Source organism: Maniola hyperantus, chromosome 1 (assembly GCF_902806685.2).
Source record: "Maniola hyperantus chromosome 1, iAphHyp1.2, whole genome shotgun sequence".
NCBI classification, from domain to species: Eukaryota; Metazoa; Arthropoda; class Insecta; order Lepidoptera; family Nymphalidae; genus Maniola; species Maniola hyperantus.
Window position 1 is genome coordinate 4,836,823 of NC_048536.1, and position 22,845 is coordinate 4,859,667.

Here is a 22,845-nt window from a genome sequence, read left to right on the forward strand (position 1 = left end):
ATGACGTACTTTCAGTTAATTGCTGAATCCTTGGTTCACTGAGCTGAATGAATGATGCTGACTTAGTGGTGTAAACATCTGGTTTCTGAACCCTTGGTTTGGCCTTGGCTCGCTGATCTGATTGACTGGTATGTACTGATAACTAATAGAGAGAAAAATATCCCCTAGTGACCTCCAACCTCTCCTAATAGTCACCCCTTGCCTCGCTTAGCCGTATTGTCATATTTTGTCACTGATTGATACACTGACTGAAATGTTGATTGATGGTGTACAATGAGGAGGTTTCCAGGCAAAGTTCGAGAAAATTTTCATAGAATGGCGCTAAATACTACCATCACAATAATTATACCTATATTACTATGAGCTAAGTGGGTACATGAGTGGATCGAACAAAAAGAAATAGCACTAAGTTAGCTAATGGATAGTTAGGTATCGTATACCCACCTACAGTACAGGCCGTAAACAAAATCCCACGCACTGAACCACTTTTATTTTACCTAGGCACTCCAGCGTACCTTCCTGCTCGTGCTTAAAACTTTTCTATAGCCAACTCTATTATTAAGCGAAAGCAAAGGGAAAACAATCGCTCCAAGTTAAGATACTTGAAATTTCTCCGCCCTTTCAAGTGCTTACCAATTTCTAAACATACTGGGTCTGTAAAGGAAAACAGTCCAACGAGAAACGCTAAACAGTGGGCCATTGAAAATAGCTGAAGCTTTAGAAAATCACCCTCCTTTCGAGTTCGCAGCCTCTATTTATTATTTTAACATTTTCCATATACAATTTCGAGCTTGCGACTCGGAGTGTCCTATTGAAGAGTCACACTCGGGAGTTGCGTCGATTCAGGAGTAAATTAACACCATTCAAAGACGAAGGACGCCTGAAAGGTCCTCTTTTATGATTTGTTATTATGGTCAGTCTTTATGAAGAATATTTTCTATGTTTGTGTATTGAGTCGAGCTAGGTCTTAAATAATTTCAACCACGAATTTCAACGTATAAAACCTCGATACTTGACTCAAACCTTGAATTTTGACAATAACCCTTTAATTTCATTGTCAATCTAATCAAAAACTGACAATATATTTGTGGTTGTTTCCAAAATATTGATGTTTTTCTCGTAAATTAACATGATTTTAGTCAGTTTATACACAAACTATGTTCAACTATAATACCACTGCGTTTTTATTTAATTTGGTAGGTAATTTTAATTATTATTTTCTTATATACCTAAACCAAGTGCTTTCCTATACCTACCTATAGGAATGCCATTTCGCTTTAAGAAACCTCCATTTGAGGAGACGGTGTATGAGGAACCACCTGTGTATGTCTATACTAAAAAGTTGGACTTCAAGTGCTTCATCAAAGCAGCTGTATTTGTCGCAGTGCTGCTCGTGCAACTTTTTGTCTTCTTTTACTTCATTTGGAAGAGAGAGCCCACTTGAGAATATAATAATTATGTGTGTTCTGTTCATGATGATGGTTTTGTGGTAACTTACCTAAAATTATGTTTATAGAAATATAATATACACTGCTTGGTAAAAATATTAAAATATACGTTCGAAAGTTGGTATACCTATTTTATTTTCTTTAGGGTAGGTAAATATCTTGTCCAGGGAAATTTGCCGTACGGGGGAGGGGAAACTCTAAAAATCTATCTCCACATTTTTACCTTGTTTATACGTAGCTTAGGTATGGTATAATAAATAATTATTGGTATAGGTACCTATAATTAAACTTACTTACCTAATAATATTTTTTTCTAAGATAGTTTTGAATCTTTGCGAAATTTAGAAGTAAGGTGAATTGACCAGTAGGTAGGTACCTAAGAAAATGACTAAAAAAAATTAAAACGTAGGTAGGCAATATGTTGTGATATTTGTACACTTAACCCAAAGTCAAGTTTATTTTAGCGTCACTAGTCTAACTTACTAGCTTTACCTATATACCTACCTACCCTATCGAATCTGTAAAAAGTAAAAACCTCTGAAATCATAATCATTTATTTATTTGGTGTCTTGATGTGCATTAAATTGACGCTGATTGAATAATATTAAATCTTCTCATACCCCACATGTCGATAACAAGGCTGCTGATTTCGTACTAGCACGAGTAATTTGAATTCCTGCCAATGGAAGGAAGCCGGGGTACAGAATACGTATCGCCCTCGCCTGGATCATTTTCGGCTTATTCAGGTTGTACCGAGGGATTTCCGGATTTAATATAATATATAATTATAATATAGTACGGTATAATAACATTGTAAATTGAAAAATTAAAAAGAGCAACCGCCGAGTTTCTTGCTGGTTCTTCTCGGTAGGAACGGCATTCCGAACCAGTGGTAAATTAAACCTGACTATTCATAAGCACTTTTAAAAAGTTTACATGAATAAAAAAACATTCTATTCTATTCTATTCTAATAATAATCATGGTTAGGTTATGGATTATTAAGTAGTGGCCCACTACCTAATAATCTAAGCTGGACTAGGTATACCCACTACTAGTCGGACCTTTAGAAAGGTGCAGCGATTTCGTAGAGCATTGTCTCTGTCGTTGAGACAAACAAAACGTCACAAAGGTAGATATGAGTGACAGAGACAACGCTCTACAAAGGCGAAATCTCTTTCTAAAGGTCGATGTACAATATTTCTTGCCGGCAACTGTAGTTATTTTAAATTATTATAATGTACGGTATACCTACAGCTGTACGTTACAATAAAATTGAGTTATAAATAATACCTATCTGTCCCGGCTGTACTCACGTGTTTAGTCGACGTTAGCCCGACTAGTTTCGAACCCATCCGGGGTCCTTTTTCAAGGGAGTCAGTTCGCGCACGCGCCGCGCAACCAAATCTTTCGCACCAGTTAGCACAATAAACATTTTTTAAAAGAGCTAAATATTTTGCGTGGTTACGAAAAGGTCTTTCAGCTTTGGCTTCTAACTCCAGCTTCACGAGCATAATAATATTCAAGAGCGAAAAAAGTCGAATTTAATGAGGGACCAACTTAGTGGCGCCACCTCTCGTATCATACTGGTTTTACTTCAGAGTCCCTCAACTACATAGTTCACAATAGTACCGCTAGGTGGCACAATATCCTACGTGACTAGTAGGTAGGTACATACCAATAAATTATCTAGGTGACTTGCTCTTAGGACCTGCTTGTATCGTAATTCACCAAAACCACCACAGATGGCGCTTTACAATAATGTACGGTCACTGTTCAACTCTCAACTCGAGGGATCAATGTACTCAACAGTTTCTTTAAAAAATTGCGCATTTTTTATGAGACTGTTTTTGCATAGATTACCTACCTAGATCACCGAACAAAGTAATAAAGTCGATTCCTAGTTCCATGGAGTACCTGCCTACCTAATATTATAGATTGTGTGTTTTTGTAAAGCCTACCTACCTACCTAAGGTAGGTAAGTAGTAAATACCTACTTAGCTAGGATGGAAGCTGGAGACTTGAACCTTTCCTTTTGCATGCATAGATTGCATATAGATTGCATAGGTATAGAATATAGATTGCAAAGTTAGGTATACAACTGAAGTAAAAAATATGTCATTACTACTAACAATTTTTAGATGGAAAAAAAGAAAAAAAAACATCTTGAAAACGAGAAGAAAACTATTTGATGTTAAACATAATATAAAATACTATACTGCTATGGAATTCTCCCCCCTTGGATATCAAACAGTCTCAATCACTATCAATTTTTAAAACAAAATTGAAGCTATTTTATTTATCCTCCATTTGATGTGTTAAAATATCAAGCAAAGACAATAGTTTTCACTTTTCAGTTAGTGCCTACCATTATTTATCCAAGGTGCCTACTTACATAAAATAGAATAATTTGGTAGGTAGGCATACCTAGGTAATCTAGTAGTTACGTAGGTACCTACCTAATAAATCAATAATTCGCAGGCGCGGTGAAGTGAATGCGACCTTCTCGCTTTCCCACTTTGCTCAATAAGGCTTTAAAATTCAAGATTGTAAATAATTTGTGGCGTCCGCGTGTTTTATAGAAGATGCGACGTCTCTTTTCTCTGCCACGGTCTCTCTCTGCCTTTATTCCACAGATTAATTAGTATGAAGCTAGATAACTAATGTCGTGACTCGTGATTGCATCAGTACGCTTAGTATAACATTTTACGTCTCACCACAGAATATAATATAATAGTACTACGTCTCACCAAACGTTGCTAGAATTTGAGAATCGAAACACAATAACGTCAAAGTAAAATTGACTTTAAGAGCTTTGAATTGAAATAAAAAATTCAATGCCACTGATTTTAATTTTGCAACGTTTCCACTTGGAGCGCTGGCTGTAGATGTGTAGACAAACTTGAGCTTTAAAACAAGGCCTTTAAGATCTAGATTGCTATAACGCGGAAGTGTTTCGATCCTCGAATACTATCAACGTTGGTGACACTTAAAATCTCGTACTAAGCGTACTGGGCTCCAGATCGCGTCATTACTTTTCTTCATTGCCACAACGCGTTGTATCGAATAACATGAAAACCACGACATGAATTATTTCGCTTTGTACCTACCATAGCGCGTCATGGGGGTCATGGGCATTTTCATAGAGGTTAAACACGAGTTTCACGGTGTGGCTTTTTGACGAAACCACAACGCGTTGTGATAATAAATATAACTGACTACCTACCTTAGGTAATATGTATTGTCCGTTCATCGTAATTTGATGCTTGCCGCGTGCGGCGTACGTAGGTTAGTATAATATGTTGGCACCATTGCAAATCATACAATTATAAACCCTAAACTTTAAGAAATAAAGAAACAAAGCAATGGTGCCTGATTTTTGTCAATGCGACAAGTTGCGACGTACGGAATACTTACCTAGGTACATACCTAATTTTGTAGATTTGCTGTCGTCAATTTAAATTTTAACTCTATTCACATAGGTAACTTGTAGGTGCCTTATTTCACGCTGTTGACGAAGTAGTTCGTGCAGCAAAAGAAGCTAAGCATAAAAACCAGTGGAATTCACTTATTCTGATCGACGTCCGAAATGCTTTCAATACGGCGACATGGTCGATTATAATCAAGAAGCTAAGGTCTCGGAAAGTCAACAAATACATAATAAATGTAATAGTGGACTACTTTACAAACCGCCACATCCAACTTGACAGCAAGGACAGGGCAGAGGTAACTGGCGGAGTACCACAAGGATCAGTACTAGGCCCTACCTTGTGGAACATCCTCTACGATGATGTAATGAACATAGATGTCCCGGAAGGAGTCAAGCTGGTCTGCTACGCGGATGATTTGGCGATATCTGTAACCGCAAATGATGCATACGAGATGGTGATTAAAGCAAACGAGACGCTACACGCTGTTGACCTATGGATGCGACAGAATAAATTGGAGATCGCACTAGAAAAAACAGAAGCCGTCATCTTCAATAGAAGGAAAAATGCTTATAGCATATATTTTGACTGTGGAGGAATAGTGGTAGTCCCATCGTCCAGTGTTACATACTTAGGAGTCAAGCTGGATTGGGGGCTAACCTTCGGCCCACACATAAAGTCTGTCTGCGAGAAGGCTTCTAGGACCGCAGGGGCCTTGTGCAAAATACTCCTTAACACAAAGGGCCCACGAGATAACAAAAGACGAACGCTGGCTATAGCTACCCAATCGATAATCCTGTATGCTGCGCCGGTGTGGGAACCAGCAATGAAGTTCGCAGTGCACAAAAGGCGAATCCTAAAAGCACAACGTGCGCTGGCGCTTCGAGTATGCTCTGCCTATAAAACTGTATCCACGGACGCAGCGCTGGTACTGGCGAACCTAATACCTATCCACTTACTGGCTCTCGAGAGAACGGAGACAAGAAACACCAAAAACTCCGAACAAATCAGAACCGCGAAAAAGGAAACCCTCGCAAGATGGCAAAGAGAGTGGGATAGCTCGACTAAAGGTAGATGGACACATTGTCTCATTCCAAACCTGGAAAAATGGACAAATAGACAACATGGCCGACTGTCCTACCGACTGACGCAGCTTCTAACAGGGGACGGGGTATTCATGGACTTCCTCGTACGCATTGGTAAAAGACAAGATGCTAGATGTTTTTACTGCAGCGAAGTTGATGATGCGATGCACACAATATTTGCATGTGCAAACTGGGAAAAAGAGAGAAGAGAGATTGTCAGTAGAATGGGAGACTTAACAGTAGAAAATCTAATAGAAAAAATGCTAGAAACTGAGGAAAACTGGACAGCTATAACAGACTTTGCTGAAATAATAATGAAGGAAAAGGAAGAAGAAGAGAAAAGGAGAGAAGGAAAAGAGTAAAAGACAAGAATGTTGCTGTGTTGTAGGCTGAAAGGCGGGTACACGGTCAACAAGAAGACAGCAGGGGTTTTTTAGCCGGTAAGAGTCCGGCTCTACCTACGGGTGTCCATGAGGATTTTGCCCCTGCTGTATAAAAAAAAAAAAAAAAAAAAGGTGCCTTATTAAATCAACATGCTTGTGTTTATTTGTTTCTAGTTTTATCGTTTCATGGATATTTGCATTATTACAAAGTCTATTGCCCTTTTTACGCAATCTTTCCGCTTGGCAATAGTTGGCCAAGTATCACTGCGTCATATTAGGTAACAATTGTGTTATAGCCACCTACTACCTAGACTTATCTATCATGCAAAAGGTAATCACGTCATACCTAATCCATTTTAGTTTCCACTAGCATTTGCCTTTTGCATTTGCCATTTGTTTTAATTTAATTTAAAAATTAATTAATTATTCAGATAGGTACAAGTTAGCCCTTGACTGCAATCTCACCTGGTGGTAAGTGACGATGCAGTCTAAGATCGAAGCGGGCTAACCTGGAAGGGGTATGGCAGTTTTTAGTAAACCCATGCCCCTTTGGTTTCTACACGGCATCGTACCGGAACGCTAAATCGCTTGGCGGCACGGCTTTGCCGGTAGGGTGGTAACTAGCCACGGCCGAAGCCTCCCACCAGAACCTGTTCCTTCTTTAATTTGGAAAAAGACAGCTAAGCTAAGCCTGTTTTTTTCCAAATTCCGATAAAAGTTAGATTCATCGTTCAATGCAGAATGCAGATATCTTCGTTCGCTAACTGCAAAAAGTGTGCAATGCATGGTACCCAACATAATATGCATTGGTTTACGCTCGCGTAGATACAATACGAGAACAGAGTAGGTACTAGGTAGTGATGCCTGCGCGGCACTGCTAGTAGCCCGTAGTAGCCACACTAGTAGATAGTCTACTCTGTGGTATAGCCGTGCCTGTACGGTCTACCACGTGATCAAATAATAATAAATTCGAGATAAGGAACTGACACTTAACTTTTAGCAGTTGGCATGGCGCCCACGTTCTAAACCGAACTGTTTACATTACGAAAACGTGACAAATGTTGCTAAGAAATATTACATGCTGGATCAAAAATAGAAATTTATTTTCGTTGAATTGTATAAAGTTCGTTAATAAACCGTTGATATGATTTGGTGCGATCTACTCTACAGTCCAAAGAACCAGTTCAAAAGATATACTAAAGCAAACGCAAGGGCCAAGGGTGTAGAATGTACACCCTTGCGTTTACTTTAGTAGGTATATATATCTTTTAAACGAGTACTTTGAAGCCTAATTTATTATCATAGATGATTTTGTATAAGGTATGTGAGTAGGCTCAATAATAAAACAATGTGATACATATAAAAATATTTTATTAAAAACATTTTGGTAACATTTAATAAGAACACTTAGGTAAAAATAAATCGACCTCAAAATCATTTAAAAAGAACAGCCTGGACTGGAAGTTCACGGAGGAACAGCGAAAAACTAAAATAAATAAAAACAATTGATAACACTCTAGGCAGACATGTCTAATTGACAACCAGAATTAAGGCATCGCAAGAATAATTATTTAAGTACGATAAAATACCTACGGCTATTATTATCATTACAACAAATAAACGCCTAGTACGTAGCGTTCCGCGAGACGCGACCCTGTACTCTCTTGGCAGGCCACTACTCGAGTATTATTGCCACGACATCTCCGCTCGCGAGACGTCCGCTTGCCACTACGCCGTCATTATACACTACATTATACTAAAACATCCCAATTATACGAAAAGCTATGTTAAAATTTTACCTAACTAATAATAATATTATCTTCGGTTAATTTTGATACTAGAATGATATAACATCATCTCATATTGTACTCTTAACATTACGCTGGATTAAATTATAAAACGAGGAATTACATGTTACACATAATATTGCAAGCATTACTGAGATTGTGCACGTTACGTGGTTTATTAAAGTACAGTTTAACTTAGAGTTAGGAAGGACGACGCGTCGACACCTCGGCCCGGAGGCGGCGGGGCGGCCACTAGGGCGCTGTCGGCTACATTAAAGGAACAGTCATAAAGATTAAATTACGAGCATTGGCACTTTCAATATTAAATCTTAATTACACTCTCGAAATAGCACTGCATATCAATAACCAACTTAAAAACTAAATTCAGATCAGTCATTTATGATATCACATCAAAATAAACAGGGAAATACATATGTGATAATCGATTGGATATACTATATATAATATATATTATATTCTTTTCAAAAGAGGTATTAATTTTCTTAAGGGTTACTAAATATTGAGCTTAGCGCCGCGCGCGACGCACTATATCACGACAATAGGAGAATAACATTAAACCAATAAGATTTGGTACTAGGAGTATGCCTCCGAGTTAATTCTATTTCGCTAAACCTACATAATGCTTATCAGTTATACGTAATACACACTGGACGCGCGACCACCGGCGCGGCTAGACGAACCGTGGGCACCGCTAGACGGACCGTGGGCGTCGCTAGACGGACCGTGTGCCCTGCTAGACGGACCGTGGGCACGCCGAGACGAACCGTGGGCGCCTCGTCTAGGCAATAAACCCTTCATCCCTATACAATTTTCATTATAAAAATACTGTCATTTGACTACAGTTCAATGAGAAAAAATATTTATCAATTCATAAATATTAATGAACAATAGATAATTATTATAGTACAACACATTAAGTATAATATCATGTATATATTATGATTTGACTAACAAAATAAAATGCATACAATTGAAATGATTTAAACAATGTAAAATCACTTGAAGACCCACTTAGCAATGGAAGGTACTAAAATTGATATTTCAGAAAACAAAAATCATTAATTTAAATAAATAGCACAACAACCAAAATATTTGGCAATGTGAATTAAAATAATCATTAACAACTACGACCACTCGGCTGCTACTTAAACACAAATTGGAATGCAAGTATTGCATCGCACCTCGGCCTCGGGTTGGACGCGGCGCAGCGGCGCTCCTACACGGGCTCCTACCTACTTCGAGGAGTCTTCACAACAAGAGCAACTATATAAAACTGTGCGTATCGCTCCGAATACTTTCTTTGAACTACATTCGATTGAAGCTTGTCATATTAAAGTTAATAACTAAATAATAATCTGAATGCAACATTTGATTTTAGATAACCATTACAACCATTTTGTGAGTATGTGTGACTGAGAATATAGCACACTCTGTTTGTGAAGGCACCTCTGATTTTTTTGGATTTATATAATTTTTTTAGAGATGCCTTCCAATTTAGGCAAAAATGATTATAATTAGGCATAAGTATCACTGTAAAGGCTGCATTCTGAGATCCATGCTATATGTTCAGTCATGACCCACTGAATCATAAATATATAAATTAAATTTTGTAAATTATTCACTTATCGTTAACAACTTAAGTTTTTATGTTCATAGCCCATTCTATTGATTACATTACTAAAAAGTGGCGATGACTCAAAAGATAAAGCAGCTGATAAAATGCAATGTAAACTCCGATAAGGATTCATTGTTCTGCTACTGAAATTTATCACGATAAAATTTAAACAAATCAATGCATCTATGTTGGTCCCTTCCAGAATAATTGCCAAATTTTGAAGCGAATTCCATAATATATCAATATAAAGAAAATTTTGAAACTACAAACTGTATTGTCACATATCAACATTTTTTATAAAAATAACTTTGTGGGAAATATGTCAACATTATAGTGTACAAATACTCCAGTTCCAATTTAAAGCTGGTCACAACATAGCTGAACTAAAGTTGCACAGAAGGACAGTATTATTCGTTTACCATATTATAGTTAGTACATTACACATTTACTTACGATTAGATCAAGAGACTCACACTATTAAATATCTTGACTAAATTAAAGAGACCATGGATATTATAATTTAAATATGCATTTAAAGAGATATTGCCAGTCTGTTAATGACACTTACTATAATTTCACTAGAACCCAGCTTCTGGGCGATTCAATGACTCGAACGTTTTAAAACGGTCTGTAACAACTACTAATACCTTAGAATATCTAATCACTGCTCTAATTTGTGATGATATGCACTGATAACCCATTTGACTATGTTCCCCAGGGGTAATGGGCGTGTCATACAATTATATGAGTTGTTCAAGCTTTCAATGTGTCAAGTTTGTATCCTCTAGATTGCATGTCATCACTAAGTATTATGTAACGCTCGGACGGTACATCCATCAATCATCGTAATTAGACCTTAAGATTAACATACAGCTTGGCTATAAATTCATGCCATCTCGTCAAAATCCCAGAAAGAATGATCGAGAAGCTACCTTTTGGTTTAAACATTGATGAACCTAATTAAAATGACTGTGGAATATATCTAAATAATCACCTCTACAGACTAACAATTATCGTAAAACAATATTTAAATAATAACTATAAGATGTAATGGTGGGAACAGCTCATTATGATATAAGTAAGTGTGCATATTTAAAATATTGCTTTAATGTAATATGACACAAAATCTAGAGGATGACAAATCAGCCAGTATATTTTATGCCAATTATTAATTGATATAAATTGTTAAAGATCAACAATTTATATAGATAGTATAATAATAATATAATATGCAATTATTAAACAAAAGATTCTTTGGATAACAAATAATTAATAATATTTCTAAGAGGAACTAAAATATGTAGCATAATCATATTATATTAATTATTAAGTAATTTTCTGTCTTTAAATTATTTTATAAAATTGGAATATGAGGACTGAGTCATTACAATCCTAGTATTTGGGATTTCAAATGCCAATTTTGTATGTCAGTAAAACTTATGGCATTATTTTTAATTAACCTAACTTTTTATTTATCACACAAATTAAATAAGTTAAACAAAATAAAACGAAATAAATTTGCATCATCACACACTTCATAGAATTTGTCAAAATTACTTTCGTTAAATTAAGATCACAGTATTAAGTCACGATTAAAATATGTACCCATGAAAGTGTGTGACGATAGCTGCATGCATATTCCACAGTCATCCGCACGACTGGGACACAGAGCGCAATATACTTCAAATGAAATATTAGGAAGATTGTCACACATCCAGCGACTACAGTTCACCAGAAATAATTTGTTCATTATATTGAGTACCTTAAATAAATATTACTTGGTAGAAAATAGGAATATCCCTGTCATTTTTTAGGCAACGACAGGTGGTCATAAGATTATTTTGTGAAGATGAACTGAAGTTGTAGGCTAAGAAATTCATATTTGTACATCATGTGACAGTATAAAAATATTAGCACCCAGTTGTGTCCCAGTTGTGTTCAGCTCCCGTTCGTTCAGTGTTTAGGTTGATGTGTCAATTCACTCTGTGGCAGCTACAACCCAAGTGAATCCACACATACGGCAAGAATCTTTTACGTACTGCGTGCGTGTCCCGTAGGGCCCCAGCCGGTGGTACTGTGACCGGTTCGCAAAGAACAGCGCAGGGTTGTTTGGTGGCAGCATTGTGGCACGGTAGTTCCACCGAGGATCCGTGAGATTTGCATTCAAGTTGAGAATGTCGTGCCCTCCATAAAAGATTTTAACATCTTCAACTTTTTTCTCTTTCGGATGTGGCTGTGGTTGCACAAAGGGTTCGAATAACTTCTGAAAAATAAGGTTTCATTTATTATATTTCAATAAAAAATGTGTACATATCAAGATATTAATGTTAAAATAGATTGATGTAATTTATTTATTTATCATAAATTAGTCAAAAACTTCACGCTGCAGATTATCTATTTTATTTGAAGATTGATTGACCAACCCTTGCTTTGTTCGAGTGGAATTTCTGAAAATTTTGTGTCGGACTGGCAGTTTATGTTAGAGAACCTAAATCCAAAATCTAAAGTTCTAGACCAAGTGCTTTGAGCTGTTGTTGATATGTCAGTCAGTACCTATATGCTTTTACTTATATCTATTAAATATGTATAGATGTATTTGGATCATAGTAAATCAATGATTTGGATGCTTTTCTCTCAACATATCAGGTATTTAATTATGTAAGTATGTATTTACAACCCATGAAACTACACGTGCAGTAAACACTGCCCGAATTTTTTCAATCACGTCAATTGTATAGATTGATAGCGTAAGACGTTCGCCATTACGGAATATTATGAAAATAGAGAGGTCAAGGCCAGGACGAACGCAAACAAATAGTGCAAATATTTTTTAATGAACTTACCTTCTCTGTTGTTTGAGGACTAGATGGGAGGGAATCGTTATTGACCGATTCCGATTTCAACGAGCCCAGCGATCCAATACCGCTAGATTCACTGGAGACAGATGGGCTCGGGCTCGTCTGCGACTGAGTTAGGCCCGCTATATCTATGATATGCCTGAACGAGTTAAAATTCTCTGTCTCCAATCCGCCCAGAGGTAGTGCAACTGATAAAGCCATGTCTGCAAATAACAAATTGTATTCCACTTTACACGTGCATTATACGCCACTGCGTGAACACTTTGGAAGCTATGTTGACAGAAACGAACGCGCCAAACTTTTTCTAATCAAGACTTAATTACTTTACACGGAACTCACCTTTGACTAGATTACAATCACAAAATATTAAAAAATACTGTATTTGCAATGAGTAAAACAATAATTACCGAAAAGCGCAATCCCAAAAAGTACAAGCCTCGACGTAGTTGAAAAAGATCGAACAATTACGGAGTGAAGTTAGCCACATTACATTACCTCGCGTTTGCGTGGTGCGTGAAGTCGAGCAGAGCGGCAAGCGGAAGTTATGTTAAATGTCGGTAAAACAGTCTATTACGCAGCAAACAAAGAAATTTATAACTATTATACTTTTTGTACAGATTGAATTCAGACAGATATTTGTATTGGAATAATTTCAATTTAGAATTGAAAAAAATATTGACAAAATTATTCCATAAATATTTCGGTCTAGTAGTAAAAGATAAAAAAATTATGAATTGCGTAAAAGCGCCATCTAGGTGACTAAACGTAATAAGTACCCGAACCGCCAGACACATCGCTAGATGGCGGAGCATTGTTGAGTTATGAGTAGTAGTTTACTTGGTTTGTTATAGATGGCGCAAAACTTTACCCAACTATGTTGTTATTAACTAGCTGATGCCCGCGACTTCGTCCGGGTGGATTTAGGTTTTTAAAAATCCCGTGGAAACTCTTTGGTTTTCCGGCATAAAAGTAGCCTATGTCACTCTCCAGTCTCTGGTCTACTATAACCATATCCATGCAAAATAATTAGGTACGTCGATCTGTTGCATGTACGGTCTATCTAAGTCTCTGCCCGCCTTCTCCACTCTTGTCCTGCTGGCAAGTAACATACCACCGATTACAAAGCTCAATGCAAATAGGAATGTTAGTAGGATTTGAAAGCAAGCGGCATCGCGTCGGTTTAGTCGTTCCTTTTTATAACGAACTTTAAGGCCAGTTTTTAAATCACCACGATTTAGGAATGTAAAAAAAATTTTATTTAAAAAACCGACTTCTAAAACCACTACAAAGTAAAAAATAACTTTTGTTTCTACACGTGTCATACCTACCTAATAAATGAAACTAGAAATCAAAGCGTAAAGCTCGCCCGCCTCGCGTAAAGTATTAAATTATAGGTACATACTACATACCTACCTACACGTACCTATAGAAACAAAAGTTATTTTTTACTTTGTAGTGGTTTTGGGAGTCGATTTTTTTAAATAATTTTTTATACCTACGGCCTACCATTGACTATAGATAGATAATGCAGTCCCGAAACAAACCCGGTAGCTATACGGGATTGAGGATTCTTAAGGGCTTCCGAGACGGCCTACGTGCTTGACGTCACGCTGCTTGACCGGCTCGGAAGGCCTAGGTATAGCCGGCCGGTTAAATCTATAGAGCGTAGGTACCTACTTTGACTTTGCTCAGACTTAAGTTTCAGGTAAAACGGGACAGATTAATTATTATATTATGCTAGCCATAATATATCGCTATCTCGTTTTGACAGTGGTGTCTGGTCTGAGCAAAGTCAAAGTGCGCTCTAGATACTTAGTTATCAACCTTAGTCCTGCAGGATCCCGGTAGGTATGTATTTGCAAAATCCCGCAGGAAGCTCACAGTCTGAGGAGAAATTAAATTAATTAAGTATAGGTACCTCCGAGATTTCTGAACCGATTTGCGTATTTTTTTTATCGATAAGTAGAGAAACTTTGCGAAATTGTTCCGTAAAAAAATTTGAATCCCAACTCCTCAATCCTGATGCTGCAGGGGACCTGACCACCAAGACTGATTGGATTTAGAAATTAAATTGATATTGGCGACAGGTACCTACCTACCAAGTACCAATTAAAGATTACCCAACTACTCGACCCTGATGCTGTAAGGAATTGCATTCCTAAATCATGGTGATTTAGGAACTGGCCTACTAGTTGGTTAGAAAAAGAAACGAATCAACTGATGCGATGCCGCTTGCTTCAAAATCCTGCTACCTAACATCACTTCACTTGCATTGGGCTTTGAAAGTATTAACTTGCCAGCGGGACAGGAGTGGAGAAGGCGGGTAGAGAGGTGCGAGAGGTGCAACGGATCGACGTGATTTTTACATAGATATAGTTAGGTAAAGACCTGGAGAGTGACATAGGCTACTTTTTTCCCTCAAAATCAAAGAGTGCCTACGGGATTTTTAAAAACCTAAATCTACGCGGACGAAGTCGCGGGCATCAGCCAGTTTACCAGTTTAGTATATACCTAGGTATGTATATTAATTGTACAGTAGGTATGGTATAATAATATTGTAATATTGTAAATTGATCTCTTGAAAAGAGCAACCGCCGAGTTTCTTGATGGTTCTTCTCGGTAGGAACGTCATTCCGAACCAGTGGTAAATTAAACTAGTTGACAGTTTACTTGAATAAAAATATATATACCAATTCTATTCTATTCTATTAGGTAGGTACTTATACCTACCTATACCTATCTACCAAAGGGATTAAAATAGATGAAAAAAATGGACTAAGAGCCCGTGAGGGCCAGACCTTCGTTATTTTATAAAAATTGAAAGTTTCTATGCACATTGTTCCCAACACAGGGAGGAAAGATCAGCGACTATGAAGATTGGATCATGATTCATGGTGGCTTGGCAGATATCTAATAAGGCGTAAGTAGGTGCCAACACGGATAACTGCAAATTCAGCCACTTGTCTAGATAACATTTTCTGTAACTGCACGATTGTCGAAAAATCCATCATCACGAATCTAAGATCCGATCACTGTGGACAGATGATATCTGTCCCCAGTGATAAACAAGACACAACAAAGCTAATAAAATATAGGCCAGTTACCATTAAAAAGGTAAAGCAGTTCAAACAAAAGGTTTTAACTGCTTTACCTAAACTTGAGTTCACACAGGGTGGTCCGGATGAACACTATAATGTTTTTTTTGACCTAATAAACTCTCATTTTAATTCTACTTTTAAAATTGTAGAGAAAAAGCTGTCTAAAAATCTTAAATTTAGTGACTGGGCTACTGTTGGCATTTATAAAAGCAGAAATAAGTTGTTCGACTTGTATGCAGAAAAACAATATAATTATACTCCCTCATTTGTCGAATATGTCAGAAATTATTCTAAATTATTCAGAAAGGTTTGCATACAAGCAAAGTCACTTTTCATAAAACAAAAAGTTATTAACTCTGATAATAAAATAAAAGCAGCTTGGGATGTCATCTCTGATGAAATTGGGAAACAAAAAGTGGACAGCAATAAATTGGAGCTTAAAATTAATAACCGTGTTATTGACTCCAACATTGAAATTGCAAATACATTTGAGATTTTTTTCCGGAATATTCCAGTCACCACTACTAGTTCCCTTAGTTCCTCGCCAACAGAAGCCTATGATCTACTCAGGGCCAATGTTGCTGAGTGCGGTGTCTTGTTTAGGTTTGAATACGTTACTCCACATGACATTATTAAAGTGTTCAAATCTTTACAAAGCAAAAAAACAGGAGATCTATGGGGGATATCAGTAAAAATAATCAGCAATTTTATCGATATTATTGCGCCATATCTAGCCATAATTTTTAATGAATCTGTGGATTCAGGATCCTTTCCAGACCTCATGAAATGTAGTAAATTGATACCTCTTTTTAAATCTGGTTGCAGAAGTGATCCAAATAATTACAGGCCAATTTCAATTCTGCCAACACTGAGCAAGATATTTGAGAAAATCATGCTCAACCAACTGCTTCGGCATTTTAATCTAAATAAGCTACTCCATTCTGAGCAGTATGGTTTCACTAAAGGTCGATCAACAACCGACGCGGCCGCAATGCTGTTAAAGCATATATTCAGTGCATGGGAAGGCTCACAGAATGCCATTGGTATTTTTTGTGACTTATCCAAGGCATTTGATTGCGTTGAGCACGAGACTCTCCTGGTTAAATTGAGCCACTACGGAATCAAAGACACTGCGCTTGGTCTCATTGCGTCTTATCTTGGTAATCGTATTCAAACAGTGTGTGTTAACGATGTAAAGTCATCCGGATCAGCCTCACTAATGGGTGTTCCTCAAGGCTCTATTCTAGGTCCTTTCATGTTCTTGGTATACATAAACGATTTACCATATTTTGTCCAAAATACTTGCGATATTGTACTATTTGCTGATGATACGTCTTTGATTTTTAAAGTTGATAGAAATAAAGACAATTTTGACGATGTGAGTAGTGCCATATCTCAGGTAACTCACTGGTTTACCGTAAATAATTTACTTTTAAATTCAAAAAAAACTAAGTGTGTTGAATTCGCACTGCCCAATACCAAGAACACAAGTAACATTAATTTAATGATAAATAACGATACATTACAAATAGAAGAGACTACAACATTTTTGGGGATAACCTTAGATGCGAAGCTTCAATGGGGCACCCATATATCAACTCTTGCTAGCAAATTAAGCTCTGCCGCTTACGCTGTTAGAAAGATTCGGCAGTTAACTGACGTGGAAACCGCAAAGATAGTATATTTTGCTTACTTCCATAGTATTATGTCTTATGGAATCTTAATATGGGGTAAAGCGGCAGATATTGGGAGAATTTTTGTATTACAAAAAAGGGCAATACGCGCAATTTATAACTTAAGACCACGCGATTCCCTTCGAGAGAAATTTAAGGAAATAGATATCCTTACTGTAGCCTCTCAATATATTTATAATAACATAATTTTTGTAAGACAAAATATTCTTAGTTACAAGAAAATTGGTGATCTACACAATAGGCTAACTAGAAACAGAAACAAACTTGCAGCTCCTGCCTTCCGCCTCAGGAAAGTCCAAAAGTCATTTGTGGGTATTGGTATTACCTTTTATAATAAAATCCCGCAAACTATTTTGGACTTACCTTTGCACAAGTTTAAAAAATCTATTAAAAATATGCTCCTGAAAAAAGCATATTACACAATTGAAGATTATCTAAATGATAAAAGAGCGTGGATTTGACCTGCAGCTCGTTCCAGCAACGCACAAGACTGCAAATACTATTTTATACATGGCATAATTTTGTACCTATATCAAATATTTGAAAAGAGCAACCGCCGAGTTTCTTGCTGGTTCTTCTCGGCAGGAAAGGCATTCCGAACCAGTGGTAGATGCATCCGACTATTCGTAAGCACTTGTAAAAGTTTATACGAATAAAAAAACATTTTCATTTCAAAAAGATTTTCATTTCATTTCATTTCTTAACAAAGACATAGGTATTAAAATATTTCATCATAGTAGGTACTTATAGTCTAATTTTTAGGGTTCCGTACCTCAAAAGGAAAAACGGAACCCTTATAGGATCACTTCGTTGTCTGTCTGTCTGTCTGTCAAGAAACCTACAGGGTAGGTACTTACCGTTGACCTAAGGTAGGTATAGGTAGGTCTTATACCAGACATTCGGGGAAAAATCTGAAAACCGGGAATTTGTGGTTACACCACACAAAAAAAATTAAATTGTGGGGATGAACTAGTAGATAATTAGTGTTTTCAATTTTCACAATAAGTAAGATAACTAAGTATATCAAGTGGGGTACCTACCTATTATAATATGAAAGGGCTTCACGTGTACCTAGATTCTAAAACAGATTTTTATTTATTTTTAGGCATCATAGTTTTTGAACTATCGTGCAAAATGTCGAAAAAATACGAGTGTAGTACGGAACCCTCGGTGCGCGAGCCTGACTCGCACTTGTACGGTTTTTTATACTAGGTATGTCTAATAGAAATAGATATGTTGTAGCAAAAACATCTCGTACCAGAACTGCTTTTGTTTGGAATCAATATTTCATACAATCAAGTTATCTAGGTACCTATATTATAACGAGATTAACAGGAAGCTTAAAACATCCACTAAAATTCCATGCTTGCAAAGAAATTTTGAAAAAGTATTTGTTATCACTTATTACTAAACTATGATGAAGAGGAATCGCTATTGTTACGCATTATATATGTAGGTAACTATTGTAGTAGGTACCTACCTACTTATACTAGGTTTATTTGACTATTTTGTTTGATACTCACATAATACACACACACACACACCCACACAGACACACACACACACACACACACAAACACACACACACACACACACACACACACACACACACACACACACACATAAAGACACACAAACTAACACACAGACACACATAGGTATCTACATATATCTGTCCATATACACTTACTAACTCACACATCGCTCATGATAATATTGTCTCTTCTGACATAAGACTCAGGAGTAGTTCGCTTACTCCTAAAAGAAGGCTTCAACTTCCTAGAGCTACCTACTGTAAATTTAAGTTATCTGAAATAAACTATTTATTTATTTATTTTATTACCTAATAGATAGATAGCCAAAACCTAGGTAAGTAGGTAAGGTTGGGTACCTGTCCTGTTAATTTTGTTCCTTATGGGCAGATTACACATAATATACCGAGTAGCGAGTCAGTGTCCTCGGCCGAGTAGGTACTCCAATTTCTCAGCCATCAGCACTGTCTCGGCCGAGTGACATTTTACTGTTTCGCTTCACTACTCGGTAGGTGTAATCTGACCAGGAAAAACATTTTCCGCCTTCGACTTTTTATTTGCCTACAATTAGGTAAATAAATACCTAGTTAAAATATTGTAATAAGTACTTATCTAGTTTATCTACAGATAGTGGTGGACAATTAATATACTTTTTCAAATAGGTAGGTATGTAGATACATAGGTAAGTACCTAGGTACCTACGTAGGTAGGTACATGGGTGGCCAGATAAGGTAGGTAAACTGTGAATAAGTAGGTAGGTAGGTACTCATATTCAGTTCAGTAAATGATATCGGGGTGCAATTACGAAACGTAATCGACGCCGCCGCCGGCCGCGCCGCTGCGGTGCTGGGGCCTCACAATGGAGTGTAACAGGTTAGTCGCAGGCAGTAGGTAATTGCTCGCCTCGCGATCTGTAAATATTCTTATTTCGCCACTTATAGCGTCAGTTCAATAAAATAATAATAGTAAACATCCGTGCAAATGGCCGGCGGACGGAGAGAGCCGCGTGGCGAGGTGGCGGGCGAGAGGGGCCCGGCGGCCGAGGGGCAGGGGGGCCCGGCTTATCGATTCGCGCCCGCGCGACACACTGTATCTATCCTCTCATCGAAGCCCGTTCGCTGGCCCCACAAAGAAAGAGATAGGTTTCGCCGACTTTGATCCTTTTGTTTTTGGGCAGCGTCCGGCGATGCGGGCGGGGGCTGAAAAATGTGAAGGGGCGCTGATTGGCCACGCCGGCCCCGCCCCCCCGCGCGCACCCCTCACCCCGCGCGCTACAGCCTCCGCCGTCCGCAAGAGCCTCCGCGACTCAGTTCAAGGGCGGTTGCGGCGTCGCGCGCAGACTTGTTTGGGTTCACTATTTATAAACTCTGGAACAATTACGGCCGATTACGGCTATCGATGAGCGGATTATACGCATAGTTGCCGCTCAATGTGGCCGATTCATTTATTTTTATTTGCAACGCACGAAGTTTCAGCGATTATGTTTTCATGTTGCGTGACGGGGTCATCGCTAACCAGACGTCTGCTTATCGATGAAAGAAACTTTTTGTATAAAATAGGTTTAATAAAATGAATGTTAGGTAGATACATCTAATAATACCTATACCTACCCACACTACCTAAGTAGCTAATTGATGAAGACTTGCTTTCACAATAGCCAACAAGTTCAATGTTGATTTCAAAATGTCTAAGTATCAATTAAAGGATTATAAAAGTCGCACATAAAACAAATACCTAGGTACTTAAAGCCAATTGATTCATACATTTTGATAGATACCTAATTATCAAAATATGATTTAGTAGAGGTAGGTAGGTAGGGTACTTGATATTAGATAAGTACCTACCTATAAATAAGGGATTAGGGCGCGTTCACACGTAAGTCCAAACATACTTATTGTCACCAAGTTTTTGTTCACAACAAATTGACCATACCCTACTAGGCTAGGTAGGTAGGCATTACCTACATTCGATGTGAACGCTCACTTACTTTACCTAGGTACACTTATAGTACCTACCTACGCGACTGGTCGAGATGGCCAAGTTGAGGTCGAGTTGACTCACCATATTGAATGCCACGTTACAAAAATCCCGCTAGACTAGTCCCGCTCGACGATCACTTCGAAAATGGCGTCTTCTCTTCAAAATTTGTAAACATACGGATTGTATTGTTGTTAAGAACGCTGTGTTTTACATTAGTTAAGTTCGGAGTACCTACCTCGAATCCACGCGGTCTTATCTATCCTGCCGTGGCACCACCCTAAAGTGTTTTTGTAAAGCACAAAGCCAGAAACTCGCGCGAGGGAAGTCCTGAATGAAGCGAGCCTACGAAGCACAGTGGAGCGTTCGAAACTTCGAATGTAAAATTTCGTGTTGTATGTCCTCGAACGTATAGTCGTGACAGTGACATGAAAGAACGAGACCAAATTGAGACTGCTAAGAGTACGTCGTCGACGCACATTTGGAATGGATCTGATCACATTGCAAGGAAATAAAAATTAGTAACTTATACTGTTATAATCGCTGGTCCGATGACCTGAAGAAGGTGGCGGGAAGCGGGTGGATGAGGAACGCGGAGAACCGTGTTTAGTGGAACGCTCTTGGAAAGGCCTACCTATATGTCCAGCAGTAGAAGCATAGATACAAGCTGATGAAATGAAAAAGAAAAACGTCTGTTTGTTCTGATATGAGTAGGTATCTACCTATTTACCTAACGTCTTCTACAATGGCGATTCATATCCATAGGCTTCATCATTGTTTAAGGAAAAGATCACCCAGGGCTTTTCCTGAAAAATAAAACCTCGCCGGTTCCGCAATTTTTGATATTTCGGTTTTTCCTTCAAGTGTTAAAACAGTTGATAAATAAAATTATAATACCTGCGTAACCATTAACCAACTCTGAAATACTATTATCTACCTACATGTAAAAAAAGTTCATGGTTGGTATTTCATCATGGTTATCATTTACGTCATAAAAAGAGCTGGTAGAATCGAGCTTATAGTTGTAGGTATATTAGAGTCAAACACTTCGGCCCTTTAACACAAAATAAGAAGGTACCTTTAATGTGTACCTTCCGCGGCCTTCGCTAAACGACGAAATATTTAAATAGGTATCCACGATCCATCCACGGCTATCTCCAGATAAAACGCCCCAATTCACATGCGTGAGCCGCGTGATGGATGAGTCCGACGATCAGCCCGCGCCTCCCGAATTTGCCTCCCACCCCCCGCCGACAACGGCCCGGCCTAAGTCCTGTAGGTGATCCATTACACTGGCATTTTTGCGTAATCCCCGTTTATAAATATGAAATTCAAGGAAGACCTAGTGATGGTTAATCGACTGGAGGTCGGGGTCATCGCGTCCCACCGCTCCAATAATTTATGACTGAAAAAAGCTTGCACAAAACATGCGGCGTTCCGCCCGGCCCGTGTAAATCAAATCGCGGGAAAGTCGTTGAAATGTGATTCCAATAAAAATAGGTTTCGGACCGCAAGGGCGAAGTCAATGTGGAGTACGCAAATCATAGTAATTGTAATCAATACATTGCAGTGTTCGCGATGATTATACACGGGGTGCGGTCTGATTATAGATAATTATAGTTGGGGGGCCCGGGTGCTCTGATGAGCGATTTGGGTATTATTTGCGCTTTATTTAGGTATTTATTGCGCTTGAGTGACGACGCAGATATTATGCTCGGTTATAATATGCCGCGTCCCTCGAGGGCGCTCTCCCTCCGGCTTTGTACTAACGCGGACATTGATTTGGTAATATTTAGAACGAGAGAATTTAAATATTTGGGTTTGCTACTTATTACGGATAATTTGGGTCCAAGAGAAAAGTTAACTAATTATATGTAGATACATACATATATTATTATCTTTAGGTTTTTATAAATTCATT

The 22,845-nt window shown here is 37.9% G+C and overlaps 1 protein-coding gene and 1 long non-coding RNA gene across 3 annotated transcripts in view; one reads left to right on the plus strand and one right to left on the minus strand.

The window, feature by feature from the left end:
- LOC138403209 (uncharacterized) overlaps positions 1–22,845 on the plus strand; it is a 394,515-nt gene that overhangs the window by 36,504 nt on the left and 335,166 nt on the right. The window lies entirely within an intron of this gene.
- On the minus strand, positions 7,697–13,145 carry LOC117996310 (uncharacterized). 2 transcript variants are annotated; one of them, XM_034984362.2, is made up of 3 exons: positions 13,031–13,145; positions 12,609–12,826; positions 7,697–12,028 (listed from the first exon to the last, which is right to left on the minus strand). In XM_034984362.2, the coding sequence occupies exons 2-3, from the start codon at positions 12,822–12,824 to the stop codon at positions 11,744–11,746; spliced, it is 501 nt and encodes a 166-aa protein (XP_034840253.1). In that variant the 5' UTR covers positions 12,825–12,826; positions 13,031–13,145; the 3' UTR covers positions 7,697–11,743. The 2 variants fall into 2 exon arrangements, with proteins under 2 accessions (XP_034840253.1, XP_034840262.1); XM_034984371.2 differs by having other exon boundaries at positions 12,963–13,127.

Bases quoted from the DNA above. Each gene is read 5' to 3' on its own strand.
- LOC117996310 (XM_034984362.2), bottom strand. From the start codon at position 12,824: ATGGCTTTATCAGTTGCACTACCTCTGGGCGGATTGGAGACAGAGAAT. The intron at 12,029-12,608 runs GTAAGTTCATTA...CTTATTTTTCAG, and splicing joins GTCCTCAAACAACAGAGAAG to AAGTTATTCGAACCCTTTGT.